The 14,846-nt window shown below is 38.6% G+C and overlaps 2 protein-coding genes across 2 annotated transcripts in view; one reads left to right on the forward strand and one right to left on the reverse strand.

Moving 5' to 3' along the window:
• Nucleotides 1–6,178, reverse strand: part of ltn1 (listerin E3 ubiquitin protein ligase 1) — a 32,761-nt gene extending 26,583 nt beyond the window's left edge. Inside the window, exons 1-8 of the mRNA XM_052117735.1 lie at nt 6,077–6,178; nt 4,104–4,310; nt 3,011–3,109; nt 2,657–2,887; nt 2,464–2,516; nt 2,058–2,238; nt 1,573–1,746; nt 1,217–1,407 (exon numbers count right to left, since the gene is read on the reverse strand). Coding sequence (XP_051973695.1) covers nt 1,217–1,407; nt 1,573–1,746; nt 2,058–2,238; nt 2,464–2,516; nt 2,657–2,887; nt 3,011–3,109; nt 4,104–4,310; nt 6,077–6,118 — 1,178 coding nt within the window. The 5' untranslated portion in view covers nt 6,119–6,178. The remainder of the gene's footprint in view (nt 1–1,216; nt 1,408–1,572; nt 1,747–2,057; nt 2,239–2,463; nt 2,517–2,656; nt 2,888–3,010; nt 3,110–4,103; nt 4,311–6,076) is intronic.
• A 32-nt stretch (nt 6,179–6,210) lies between these two features.
• On the forward strand, nt 6,211–14,196 carry LOC127636953 (notchless protein homolog 1-like). Its single transcript, XM_052117758.1, has 13 exons — nt 6,211–6,265; nt 6,478–6,618; nt 6,882–7,099; nt 7,668–7,747; nt 7,842–7,918; nt 8,026–8,123; nt 8,285–8,477; nt 9,921–10,056; nt 10,188–10,234; nt 10,367–10,569; nt 12,846–13,005; nt 13,861–13,931; nt 14,050–14,196. The coding sequence occupies exons 1-13, from the start codon at nt 6,236–6,238 to the stop codon at nt 14,060–14,062; spliced, it is 1,467 nt and encodes a 488-aa protein (XP_051973718.1). The 5' UTR covers nt 6,211–6,235; the 3' UTR covers nt 14,063–14,196.
• Nucleotides 14,197–14,846: the final 650 nt, after the last annotated feature.

Here is a 14,846-nt window from a genome sequence, read left to right on the forward strand (position 1 = left end):
TGATTACAACATTAATGACTCTAATGAGCGGTTCTTTTGAATCTACAGTGTGAAACATAGCATGTGTGACCAGTGTAGTCTGATTCCCAAATTAGCATGACTCTAATGAGCCGGTTCTTTAGAATCTACAGTGTGAAACATACAGTGTGACCAGTGTAGACTGATTCCCAAACAAATGACTCTAATGAGCCGGTTCTTTTGAATCTACAGTATGAAACATACAGTGTGACCAGTGTAGTCTGATTACAACATTAATGACTCTAATGAGCCGGTTCTTTTGAATCTACAGTGTGAAACATACAGTGTGGCCAGTGTAGTCTGATTCCCAAATTAATGACTCTAATGAGCCGGTTCTTTTGAATCTAGTGTGAAACATACAGTGTGACCAGTGTAGTCTGATTCCCAAATTAATGACTCTAATGAGCCAGTTCTTTTGAATCTAAAATGTGAAACATACAGTGTGACCAGTGTAGTCTGATTCCCAAATTAATGACTCTAATGAGCCAGTTCTACAGTGTAGTGTTAAAAAAGTTTAACTTAGTTGCTAAATAGATAGACAGATAGATAGATATTTACCCTTAGATATATAGAGAGATAGATATAGATAGAGAGAGAGAGAGAGATATTTACCCTCAGATAGATAGATAGATAGATAGATAGATATTGACCCTCAGATAGATGCTAGCACGTTTTTAGCATGTTTTAGCATGTGGCTATGAAGATTTTAGGTCATTACTTTTTGGCTGCTTGATAAAATAAATCCTCTGAGGGAGAGAGAGAGGGAGAGATGCAGGGCTGACAGGCCCTTTTTGTCTGTGTGTGTGAAAATGTCAGTTGGGATTTAAATTTCTGAACATTCCGCAATGTTAAGTCAATGGGAGTTTTTTCGAGTTTGATCGTCATTTTTAGGAAAACCGTAAGTCCGATCAGTTAGAAAAGATATAGCACACTATTCGGGATTAGTCTGAAGGTCTGTGCCGAGTTTGGTGCCTGTAGCTTAAAAGCTCTAGGAGGAGTTAGATACCGAAATTTCACCGCTAAGAAGAATAAGAAGAAGAATCGGTATAATAATAAGTTTAAGTAGGATTTCAGTAAGTTGGCTCTCACAAGCCAACTTAATAAAAAAGGAGGTTTGGTTTTTCATTCTCCAAGTAATTAACTGTACAAAAATGTACAAACAAAACAACAAACACATTTAGAATTCACAAAACTTTACCCCTGAATGACTGATGTGAGGAAAGTTCTAGCAAAGTCCAGTTCAGGCTGGGTGACCTCTGCTGGAAGTTTGCTGATGAAAGGGAGCAAATTTGGGTGCAAACTTGTCGCCAAACCTCGACCTCCCTCTTTAAGAAGCACCCAGAGCTTTGGCATCACACCTTTTCTGGCACTAACATGTGTCCAACAGTTCTGCATGAAATCAGAAAAGTTCTGGTTAGTCAATGTGATAAGAGTGAGTTTGAACAGCACTAACAATAGGATAAATAAAGGTGCAATAATGTACAGTATAATTATAATGCAAAACAATATGGGATGCATTTTACAGTCATCTGTATAATAAACAATCAGTCTTACCTCAACACAGGAGAGAATATGGAGTACCGCCTCCCACAGAGGTGGCAACACCACTGGGTCGGTGTCGTCAATTGACAGCAGCACAGCAGAACACACTCGAGCTGCCTCTGCTTGGATCAGCTGGGGCGTGTGCACGCACATCGTGGCTATCACCTCAAAGAACGCCCCTCGAATCTAGAAAATAAAAGAGCCAACATAGTATCAATAAAAACACCTGATGTGACTCCTTAAGATAAAATAAATTATACTGGCAAAAATTTGGAAACGTTTCATATTAAGGGCTGATAAGGCCATATCTTAACAAGGCACCAGACAAAAAGTTTCCAGGGTCAAGCAATTGTTCTGCCCTTGTTGAAAGTAAAATACTTTGTGAAGCAACACAAATCAATGCTAATGTTTGTTGAGCATATTTGTTGCATTTTGGGCCAATGAGATTTCACACTTAACAATGGTAGCACTTTACACAAAGTGAATATCTGGCTTACCTGTGGAGTCTGGTGTTTGCTGTACTTCCAGAACTTGCCCTGTGTGGTGAGCTGAGTCAGCCGCTCCTTTAGCACCTCTCTGTCCTGTTCAGGTAAAACACTAAGCAGTCTCTTGAGGGCCAACAGAGAGCTGGTCAGCAGACGGATATACTTAGCCTCTCTTTCCTCTTCTGGCACACTCCTACACAAAGAAACATTAAAAGTAGGGCAATATATCAAAGTTTGCAAGGCATAAATAAAAAGATATGTATGATCAATGAAGGTCTGATCAAACTGATGACGCAGCACTGTCCCGAAAGAGCAAGTGATAGCTCTATCAAGTGGGCCATCCTGGCCCCAGGCCATCCTTATTTTTTGAGCCCTGCAAATGACCATCAAGTTCATTCTGTACATAACACACACTTACTGTGGGTCACTAAGAGTGTCAGCTGTTTCTTTTAGCAGACTGTCTTGAAGAACCTGAGGATCACAAAAGATATGAACTCATTTGTCTCTGCAATGTTAAAGTCAGTTTTTAAACCAAAAATGTTGTGGGCAGTGAGTGTTGCTTTAGTGAGTGATATAATTTAGTCTCACTGTACACAAACGCTTTATCTTACATTTAGAACTTCATCTTTACAGAAGCTGATGGCCTCAGCCTGTTTGTTAAGGGGAAAGGAGGCCTGGAAAGCAGCGCTGGCGGCCGATGCTGCAGGAGAGTATGTGTCACACTGAGCGATAAGCCAGTGACCCATGATGCTCTTCAGGTAGGGGGCCAGATTCCTCTTCACTTTTAAAATCAGCTGCTCAAAGGCCTGCTGTGTGGCCTCTCGCACACGACGGTCATGGTCCTGATAAAAAAAGAAAAACAGTACATTTAAAAAATGGAAATGTGCTACTGTTTATAGTTACAAATACACAACTGTGCTGCTATAAAGAAAAGCAATCATGTAATATTAATATTATTTTCTCACCACTGATATTCGGCAGTATATCCGGGGCCAGTACGGGAGGACACCTTTCACAACATCAGACTGGCGCTCTTGACACATCACTCCAAACTCCTGCACTGCCTGAAATACACATTAAAGGGATAGTTCACCCAAAATGTTTAATGATCTCATCATTCACTCACCCTCATACTCACCCAGATGTCTATGACTATCTTTCTTATGTTGAACACAAAGATTTTTAGAAGAATGTCTCCGCTCTGTAGGTCCATACAATGCAACTGAACAAAACTATGAAGCTCCAAAAGCACATAAATGCTGCATAAAATAATCCATAAGATTCCAGCTGTTTAATCCATGTCTTCTGAAGCGATCCAAATGGTTTTTGTTGTGACCAGACCAAAACAAATTTTCACTATAAACCTTGACATCTGCAGTCTCCTTGGCAATCATGATTACAAGCTCGATTACACTTGCTAGCACAGTCTAGCATCCTGATCCTTCAGAAGACATGGATTAAATCACTGGAGCCTTATGGATTTATTTTATGCTGAGTTAATGTGCTTTTTGGAGCTTCAAAGTTTTGGTTATCATTCACTTGCGTTATATGGAACTACAGAGCTGAGATATTCTTCAAAAAATCTTTTTATAGATGTATAAATTATATTCGTTTTTGTACAATATTGTAATGTTTTCCTGTTTAAAAATATGAAATGGCAGATATCGCTCCATGGTCTTTCTTCTCACATAATAACACCATTAAAAGTAATTCCACTTTCTGTAAGGGTCCTCATCACTCTGGCAGGAGTTATTTTGTAACATCCATCATGTCAGACCAAACCAATACTTATGGCCTTCTCTAGAGGACATTCACTGGTACCAACAAAATCCCCGGCTGAGAAAAAGGATACTGCTCATTAACAAGTTCACAAAATAAATTCATATGGAAGCCAATGTGTTTAGACTAGTAGACACTCTTCCATACCAACAAAATGTGTGCTTACCAGAGATTACACTGACATTGCTCACTCATCAAACATTTAAATTGTCCTAAAAATAAACGCTCATGCATAAACTGTGGACACTGAGATGGAGTTCAGATTGCAGCAAAACATACCTTTAATTTAGTAACTGTATCTCTCTTAGACAACTTCCGCAAGACCAGGCGAAAGTCTGCATCAACTAGATTGTCTATCTCTTCAGCTCCTTGGACCGCAGGTACATATCCTGGGTCACTGGAGGTCGAAACACCAAATCCAATAAACCCAGGTACGACACCACTCTCCCTGGCCAACAGATCAGCTGCCCTGCCACTGCTGGATGGCTGAAAGAGAGAAACAGATGTTATTATTACACATCCATCTCATCTTTATACATTTAAACCCACACTTCCTGTAGCACTTGCCATAGATGTGGCTGTCCTGAATGTCCTGTAGAATGTCCTGACTAGGGCTGCCCCCAATCAAAAAATGTCCTAGTTAAATAGTAGGCTTTAATTTAAGCCATTAGTTTAGTCGCACATTTATGATATTTATTGAATTACTTATATATTGGGGGCATTAGAAAATGGTTTGAGTTCCAGGTTATAAGTAACATTGCTAACACTGTTCTACATTACAGCGAAATACTAAACTGTAATAATGAGCCTTTAAAATATATATTTTACAAGCACACGCACAGAGCGAGTTAAAGCGACACCAGCATTGATGATTCTGAATGTGTCAGAAAAACCAGCAAGGAGACAGTCTGAACATTTTGTTAATTTATAGAGAGAAATGCACTTTAGGGTTGTGCCCACAGACAATGTTTTTTTGCAAGAGCAGTATCGTCTATGAGTGCTGCAAATGACCTCAGACATCTCAGCACAGGAGGCGCTGTGAGATCAGTTCTCTTTATTTCCACAGAGCAGTTCACTGTGACCACAACTCTGCAGCCTATACATCTGTGATTAAAACATAAAATAATTAAAAAACATTCATGTCGGACTATGATTTATATTTCAGTGATTATCATCATTATAATTATTATTTTTACATTTAAAATAGTTTTTATGTCTTCAATTGTATTAGTAATTTTCCACCTGCATGTTTAGACGGATACTTGCCTGATGGTAAATGGAAGGTTACTTATATTCTTTTTTTGATAACTTCATTATTTTAATTGCTTTTTCATTCGTTTGGAGTACAATTTTATGAATTAATTTCATTTTCAATGCAAAATCACTAAAGCAAGAATATTCACCGATCCATCAGCCCAAGGGTTGCCAATGTAATTGGATATTGCAATATATATATACATATAAATATATCGTGAAGGAGGGAACAATATGAATTTATTCACATACATGATGTATTTTCGCAGATAACGGAATACCCCTCTGGTAGAGAATGCACAGATGAAGTAGGTTCTTTGCCCTTTAAAACTTTTGTAAAGCCATCTTTCAAAACTAACAACACATTAATTGCACTTAATTTTTTACTAGTTTCATTTGAATTTTTAGTTTAAATAAATAAATTAATTTCAAAGTTTGAAATCAAGGTGTCTTTCTTGATTGTGTAGGCTTAACCCAAACCCTGCTTATCAATAATTACCCCATAGTACCACCTAGCGTCCGACCAGCGGTAATACCGGTGTTCGTCGGTTTCCTATGGAAGTTTTTTTCTGCGACCAACCGACCAATCAAAACTTCGTCGACCAAGACTCTTCTCATCGACTACATTATTCCAAACTTTTGGCCGCCAGTGTGTATATTCAGGTTACTGAACTTATGCACTTTCAGCCTGATTGCGCAACAAACACGTGACGTCACGAATCAAAGAAGACAGATAGCAAACGTGTGACGTAAACAAAACAGCTTGACTAGGATCCACTGTCCCACAAACGATAAAACAAACGTACTTTTAAAATAAATGAGAGTGAATACATCTATATTATTCTGTATCGTATAGTTTATCATTTTATCAACACAACACGAGCAGCCATTTATAAAGTCAAGTGTTCATCTCACTAATGTATTATTTAATTGTTTGTCCTGTAGCTATAATATAGCTATAACCCGGCTACAATCCAAGAAACGTTCATTTGTCTTACCCGAACATTTCCTTTCGTTCTTTGTTTATTTTTGCCACCCATGCTGGAGTCGGAAAATCGTTTTCTTTTCCGACTTCTGATAGTGCAGTCACACTAATGGCGCACAATTTTTACGTCACTCACGCATGCATTTGTGTGCGCCCCAGTACTGTACGTTACATGCGTGGACCACCTGCTTTGATCAGTAAAGTAAGGCATTTTCGTTTTTCTATGCTATTTGTCTCTTTTTTTGTACAAATGTAACATTCTTGTTTATTTCTTCAGTTTGTAATATTTTTGTTTACTGACAGATAATTATTTCACTGAAATAATTGAAACTGACTTGGCTTGCAGCTCGTGTTTTCCCCAAGTTGTTTATGCCTCACGCGCTGTTGTCAAAATGTACATTTCTATCTTTAAAGGGAAGAATGAGCGGCGACGTGGAACGTGTGTTGATCCAGCTCCAGGATGAGAGCGGTGAGATACTCGGATCTCCTTTTGATGTGCCACTGGACATCAGCCCGGATAAACTGCAGCTGGTCTGCAATGCACTCTTAGAGAAGGTAGGGATATAAGGACAGGAATTATGTTATTTATCCAGCTGTCAGATCCCATGATGTTCTGGACTATATGCAGTTTGGGTGCCAAGAAGTCTTAAAATATTAGTCTAAAAATGAATATGCATGTATATGCTTACAAAGTTATTTTGAATAGCCTATATTTAATAACAGATCCCTGACTGTTATGTATAAAGCTAATTCTTATTTTTTTATAATTTTACATGAATTTATATATTATTAATCTTTCTATTTTTGTCTGGATATAGGAGGAACCTGTGCCATTCCTGTTCTTTGTGAAGGATGCAGAGGTGGTGTCGTCTTTGGGTACTTGTGTGCAGAGTCTGGGGCTGGAGACAGAGCAGGTGCTTCCTGTGGTGTACCAGCCGCAGGCTGTGTTCCGAGTGCGGGCAGTAGCTCGATGCACCAGCTCTTTAGAGGGCCACACAGAGGCTGTTATCTCTGTAGCTTTCAGCCCGACGGGGAAGTGAGTTGCTCACTGAACACTTGCTTACAAATTGCTTTATAGGCATAAATATTGGGTTTAGGCAACAGTTTTGGGGACTAAAAACTGTTTAAGGAACGAAAAATGAAAACAAATTTTTTTTAACAGAACTTAACCGAAAAGTGGAACAAAAGGATTTTCAATTGTTATTGTTAAAACATTATTTTTAAATGCTGGTAACCTGTTATAACTGATCCACTTTTTTCTGATAATTTTTCCATGAATCTAAAGGCCAAAAGGAACTTTTGGAACTGCTCCACTTCTGGCCGAAAACAATTGCTTGTTTCTCTTGCGAGATCTGGCAACACTACAATTGGTTTTCACCCACCTCTTAGAGAATAGAACTGTCATTTTAAAAAGAATGTTATTAACAGTACTTTTATTTTGTTCTAACCGGTAACCTTTTGGAAAGGAAGGCTGCGGGACTTCTGAACTGGAACAAAAAAATACAGTTTTTGCGCAGAATGAACCAAATTGAAAAACATTTCGTTTTTAGTCCCTGAACAGAATGCCAGAATTTTATGTTTTTGTGTGTGGTGTTGTTTCTCAGATATCTGGCCAGTGGATCTGGGGACACAACTGTGAGGTTTTGGGATCTGTGTACAGAAACACCACACCACACTGCTAGAGGTCAGTTCACTGCACATTTTCTAAGAGGTATCCAATAGTGTGTCTTTTCTTTAAACTATGTACCTGACATTCTGTTAAACATGTTGTTGTCAAGGCCACACACACTGGGTTTTATCCATTGCCTGGTCTCCAGATGGCAAGAAGTTAGCATCAGGGTGCAAAAATAGTCAGGTGAGCATAGCATATTGTGTTCATTAGAAGTCACTGGCATTCCAGTATGCTGTCAGGAGGGTCTGTAGGTCTAATATGTTGTTTTATATCTGCTGTGATCTCTCTAGATCTTCCTGTGGGATCCAGTCACAGGAAGTCAGACAGGGAAGACTTTGATGGGACATACAAAGTGGATCACCTGGCTGTGCTGGGAACCTCTGCACATGTGAGCTTTGAAAAATATGAAATCTTTTCTTTGCTGTGTAGATCAGGCCTTGTAATCAAAGTCTTAATGCTTGTTTTTTGTTCATTACATGCTACAGTGAGTTTTCAGTAAAAGTGTTTATAGCATAAAGGTTGTTCATCTAAATTCTCTCTCCATCACAGGAACCCAGAGTGTCGGTATTTGGCTAGCTCCTCTAAAGACGGCTCAGTTCGGATATGGGACACGGTTTTGGGTCGCTGTGACAAGATCCTGACAGGCCACATGCAGTCTGTGACGTGTGTGAAATGGGGAGGAGATGGACTCCTCTACACCTCATCTCAGGACAGAACCATTAAAGTCTGGAGAGCCAAAGATGTAAGGGATTAATTTGACAATTTTTCCCTCATGAATGTGAAAATGAATCAAAGCATGTTTGTTTATGAACCAGAAAGGTAAAGTTTGTCAAGACAATCTTTGATGTTGCTTGACAAAGCCTTGTCTGAAAGTTTAAACAAGTTTTAAAATGTTGAAGATTGATTGTACAGACATTACGGTAAGATAAACCGGCAGATATATGAAGAGAGCACAACTTAAAGCAGATCAAAGGCCCTTTTGGTTTGTTTACATTTGAATATTTTGACAGTTGGAGTTTTGAATTAATGAGCATTCCGTTGGCCTGTTTGAACAATCCATCAAACCGAGTCTATGAAATTCAATTTTTAATCATCCGCTGTGCGAAAGCCATAAGTCAGATCAGTTAGAAAATAAATGGCACACTATTCCAGAAGAGTCTGAAGGTCTTGGTTTGGTGGATGTAGCTTAAAAGCTCTAGGAGTAGTTAGTGTTAGAAATGTTGGTTTCGGTTTAGGGATTTTGAAAAAAAACCCAAACCAAGTTTGTAGAATAAAGGCGGTCGCACAAGGAATGAGAAGTGCCACGTCACAGGTAGAACACGGCACAGGTATCATACACGAGGCACGTCGATGCGTTTCAGGTGGCAGACAATACACAAAGTTACAATGGTTTTTACCTTCTTCAAGGGTGAACAGATTGACGTTGATGAGTTTGAAGGTTAGTGATCCAAACTCGTGTAACTGCTCATACTGAACGATTAGAAATGGCAACATTAATTATGCAATATTCTATTTGTAGCATTGAATGGGCTTCGTTCGAGCTGTCAGACCACAAAACAACATACTTGTAACTGAAAATACATTGTGTAAGCTATATGAAAGGACATACATAAACATAAACACGATATAGCATCACTGGATGATGAGTAAATAATCTTTGTCCTTTGATAATGATTTGGGTCGAATTTAATGGACAATAATCCAGTTGCGCTCCGTGGCACGGCAGAAATTTGAGCAGCCTCCGGAGTGGTAGCTGGGCACCGCTGACAGACAAGCGGCGGTGGGACTGTGCAAACATTCATACCTTTTTTGTTTTTCAAATTTTAGAATGAACCATGTCGTCTGCCAGACACGTCCGATGTGTGACGCCCTTAACAGTTTGTTGGCTTTGTCAAGCCATCATAATTATGCACAAAATGCACTGAAACCTTTGATATTTACTTGGTAGTAGTATTCATATTTACATAGCAAATTTACTTTCACTTGCTAATTAAGTAGAGGCCTGCTTATTTATTTGTCAGCTGTTACTATACTGTGTATTGTAGCACGGCTGGAATGCCCAATTGACCAATCCAGACTAGGAACTATCCATTTTATAAAAGTGAATGCATCACCCTGTATAGTTCTTATTGTAAAAATATAAAAACTTTAACTTAAATAGGAGATTTTCTTGTTCATGCTATAGGGAGTTCAGTGCCGTACTCTGCAAGGTCACGCTCACTGGGTCAACACGTTGGCCCTCAGCACCGACTATGTTCTGCGCACTGGAGCGTTTGAGCCAGCGACTGCCACCATAAATCCTCAGGATCTCAGCGGCCCTTGTAAGATCACACTCTTCACACAAAAGCCGCTATTTTTTTACCTACACAAACAGATTGATTTATCATTTGTCTTTTAGCAATGTTACGTGGATATTTTTGTCAATGTGAATTTTGGTTTTTGGCTCCTACAGTGGAAGAAATTAAGGAGAAAGCTTTAAAGCGCTACAACAACGTTAGAGTGAGTGTGACCTGTTTGTATACAGTATCAACCTGTAGAAGATGGGATTTACTGTATGTATAGAACTGAATATAAAATTATTGTCTAATGAAAGAGAAACATATGAATGCCATTTTTTTTAAATCTCTTTAGGGTGAGAGTCATGAGAGGCTGGTGTCCGGATCAGACGACTTCACAATGTTTTTATGGAACCCAGCAGAGGAGAAGAAGCCAGTGGCCCGTTTGACGGGTCATCAAGCGCTGGTCAACGAGGTGCTTTTCTCGCCGGACACAAGACTGATAGCCAGTGCTTCATTCGATAAATCAATCAAGATCTGGGATGGAAAGACTGGAAAGTAAGAAAGTGGTCACACATAACACATTTATTTTGTGACTTTTTTGTAAAATTATTTGTTACTTTGCCTCTGTTTGGTATAGAATACTGAAATAATACTCTTGCCAATTATGCAGTATATAGTAAGGATACGATACGTAGTATGCAAGTTTTTTTGTATTCATAAAATACTTGGACGACCTAGTATAGGTGCATAGAGGTCGACCGATATGTTGCGTCCGGTGCTGAGCAGCTGGGAAGGGTCCGCTATCATTATACAGTATGAGAGCGGCCTCTAGAGGCAAAATAAACCACTTCACTGGTGCCTTGTGGTGTTTGTTTTGACACGTGAGACTACACTCGGCATGGAGCTGAACACTTCAGATGCAGATTTAAAACATCAACAACGAAAAGGTATACCGGTATATACAATACACATTGTAATATCATTTGTTGACTAGATGCTGCATTAGTAGAGAACAGCAGTATGTTTGCCGGCAAGGCTGAGAGGACGCTAATATTAAAGTTAACCTCAAGCGGTTAGAACAATGTGACAAAAATACACGCAAGCCTACCCAAATGTTTAAATGTCTTGATTGTTGCCATCTATTTGCATTAGTTTATGTCCAGCTGGTCACGTTTATGTATTTGTTAGCCAGCTTAGTTGTATATTTAAAGCTAGTGACATGAGGAAGCAAATTATATCTTCATGCAGCTGAGAGAAACATATAAACAAATCAGAAACGCATCTGATTTCAATAATAACAAAAATGCATCCTCATTGTAATACGATGACACACAGTGCAACAAATACAGTTTAACAGAAGGCAGGTGAAGACATTCTTCTAGCGCACATTTACATAGAAAAACAAATGGATGGTTGCAAAAGTGTTCGGTGTGAACAGCCCCTTACAGTTGAGGTCTTTGGCCGTTGCGTCTTGCTCTCTTATAAGCGTTTCTCAGATTAAGCAATGAGTTATTTAAATGCTTTCACAGGAAAGATGTTCAACTTGGAAATGTGTGTCTCGAGATCATTGTTTTCAGTTCCAGTTTGTTGTGTTCTGTCTGTTTGAACAGAACCCTGGCCTGTGCACATGGTCTGAGCCGCTTCAACTGAGCAGCTGTCTGTGAATATTGCTACTCTACATACAACTTTACTGAATAGAAAACAATGTGGTATTTCGCTGTTAAGATGAAGCTTGAATCTGGAGTAGTAGGAATCAGTGCTAGTGTAACACGACCACGTGAACTGTCCATTGAAGCGTTTTCCCCCTCATTTTAATTTTGATTTAATATTTGAGAATATGGGCTGACTAAAACATTTTTATTAGTTTATTTTATGCACATTAGTTGAAAATGAAATGCTGTTTTTAACAGACAGGATAGGAATGTTCTATGCAATAATATAATGGTGATGAATGGCTTATGTATTTATTGCGCCCTCTTGCAGAGTAAGGAAACAACGTCAATTTAAAAATCAGACTTTAAAATTCAAATATTAATTCATATATAAATATTTCTATATTTATTTCATTCAAAAAAGTACCATACATTTTCATGATTCAGTCAGTACTGTTTTATTTTTTACTTTATTTTTTCATTCAATAGTATCAATTTTAAAAACTATCGGTTGATTAATCGGTTATCGACAGGTACTAACCAACTTAGTTATTGGTATCAGTAAAATCCACTATAAGTCTCTAGCATACTGTGCTGGATACTGTATCCAACAATGCAATGCACTTCACTGTCCATTTCTTGTCTTATAAATTAATTGGAAGTGATCTCAACCACAGTGTTGTTTTTTCCTCTCTCTCTTCTTGACTCATTATTTAATTGGCCTGCCAAAAGACTTAAAAATGCAAAATGGCTTTATTTATTCCGAGATAACTGTATGCCATTTAACACATTAAACGCACATCAAAAAACAAAACACAATGGAGTATACTACTGCATAATGTTTTGCATACTTTTTAAGAAAATAGTAGGCCATAAGTATAAACTTGGAAGTATGCAGCAAGCAGTAGTATTCAGTATTCCATTATGAAAAAAACTTAGGTCTCATGATTAGATGGAACCCTCATTAGTACACATACTGTATTTCCAGTAGTACACACTGGGGGGCACTCAAGTAATATCAGCATTGGCATGTTTTATGTATTGTCACATGGCCTTTTCTTGAACAGAAAAAACAACCCATAAAAACTAAACTTAACATGTAAACATATTATGTTTTTTTTTTCTAGACCAGTAAATTTGTATAAGAGCTTTAAGATCCTGATCTTTTTTGTTGTCCAGGTATCTGACATCATTGCGCGGTCATGTCGGGCCAGTGTACCAGGTGGCTTGGTCGGCAGACAGCCGTCTGCTGGTGAGTGGCAGCAGTGATAGTACACTGAAGGTGTGGGACATCAAGACAGGCAAACTGAACGTTGATCTGCCAGGCCATGCCGATGAGGTAAGACACACTGTGAATTTAGTTCAGAGGTTACAGCCATGTATTCAGTATACCTTCTTACAAATTTGAACGTATTTAATGCTTATCTGTGTTCCCAGCTTTATAAATAGTAGTGGGGATTTTAAATCCTTGTTCATTATGATATAATTCACAGATCCGTTTTTGAGATATTATTTATGCCAGTAGGTGGCGACAAATTCGCTCCTATGTTTTGAGTGAGTCTTTGCATCATTTACTCAATTGATTCATTAAAACATTAATCTGTTGGTCGTTTGCCACCAAAAAAATGGAAGAGAATGAATGAAATGGGGATTAAAAACTGTTCAAGGAGTGAAAACTAACTAAATGTATTGCAGATTGTAATCGTCAAAAAAAGTTCCTTTCAATAGTTCCGGAGTGAAAATATAATTTTTTAATGCTAGTAACTGGTTAATGACTGGTTTATTTCATTCTGTTAATTTTTTCATGAAACCAAAGACCAAAGGATTTATCCCAGGAAATATTTGGAATTAGATCACTTGCTGTTCCCTGAAAAAAATGTGGGTTGCTCTTGTGAGATCTGGCAACACTGAAACTGGTATAAGGCTGATTTATGTGCAGTATTTAGCACAGCATACTGCCATATTAAAAAGAATGTTATGAACCATTCTTTTATTTCATTCTAACCAGTTACCATTTTGAAAAGAGGCTGAGGAGTTTTTGTCTGAGATGCAATTTAATCAATATTAACTTGTTTGTTGAACTGTTGTATAAAGCAAAGCAGCACCCTGACCTGCATGCAATGATTTTTTGCACAAGCACAACTTTCATTATTTTCCAGAACATATAAAAATCTAGTTATCTGGTATTGTTCAGGTTTTTGCAGTTGACTGGAGTCCTGATGGGCAGAGAGTGGCCAGCGGTGGGAAGGACAAGTGTTTAAGAATGTAAGTGACCCTATCCACCACACAGATATTATTTATTTCGACCCCACACAAACAATGTGGTATGTCACGCCACCTGGTCGAAACACCTGGCATGTCTTCTAATCTTTTTCCCCTTTAGATGGAGGAGGTAACAGCAGAAACCAGCAGCCCCTGGCTCTGCATGCAAAAGCCAATCAGGTGTCTCAATGCAACTGACGGCCCACACCATTGGACAATGGACGGCTACATCAGAGCAAGAAGCCTGAACCTCCTCGCTCAATGAAACGGCTTGGACAGCTTCACAATAGCTGATATATATAGAGCTTTCTGATGTTGCCGGGGTAGATGGAGAGAATACAATAATATGGCGACTTCCCTTTATTTGTCTGATGAAATGTAGTGTCACCCACTCAAATGAGCAATTGCCTTGTGGAATTTGCAGCCAAGCTGACCCAGTCTAATCTCTGTAATCTTTCTTACACACACTCTCTTTGTAATTAACTTAATCCCTAATGCTGTGATACAGGCGCCGTTAACCGGGTCTGTTCCAGCACTGAGCGATAACCAGCATTGTCACAATGGATCGCACTACATCAGCAGAGACATTTTCTCATTAACAAAGCAGTATAAAAGTTATTTTATGGGGCCTATGGTTTGTGTGTGGTTTTCTTATCTTGAATTAAGGACTGTAGACCATCAAAGACTGTCGTTATCACACAACACATTTAGCCACATCTGTGACGTTAACGTTCAGAGTCTTAGAGCAGAATTCAAAGTGTTCAGATCAATTTATCAATACTAGCCTCACTCGTCAAGGTCAAAAGAACAGGAAATCCACTAATAAAAGGTCACAGAGACAGAAAATTTTACCTATTTAGTTTACTGAATTTCAGTATTCAGCAACCTGTTTGAGTTGTTTTGAAGAAGCACAGGTTA

This window comes from Xyrauchen texanus, chromosome 44 (genome assembly GCF_025860055.1).
Source record: "Xyrauchen texanus isolate HMW12.3.18 chromosome 44, RBS_HiC_50CHRs, whole genome shotgun sequence".
Lineage (NCBI taxonomy): Eukaryota > Metazoa > Chordata > Actinopteri > Cypriniformes > Catostomidae > Xyrauchen > Xyrauchen texanus.

What these genes read in the sequence shown, in the direction of transcription:
- LOC127636953 (XM_052117758.1), top strand. Translation starts at nt 6,236, where the DNA reads ATGCGTGGACCACCTGCTTTGATCAGTAAA. An exon ending in GCAATGCACTCTTAGAGAAG is followed by an intron (nt 6,619 to 6,881) that starts GTAGGGATATAA and finishes GTCTGGATATAG; the next exon opens with GAGGAACCTGTGCCATTCCT. An exon ending in CAGGGTGCAAAAATAGTCAG is followed by an intron (nt 7,919 to 8,025) that starts GTGAGCATAGCA and finishes TGATCTCTCTAG; the next exon opens with ATCTTCCTGTGGGATCCAGT.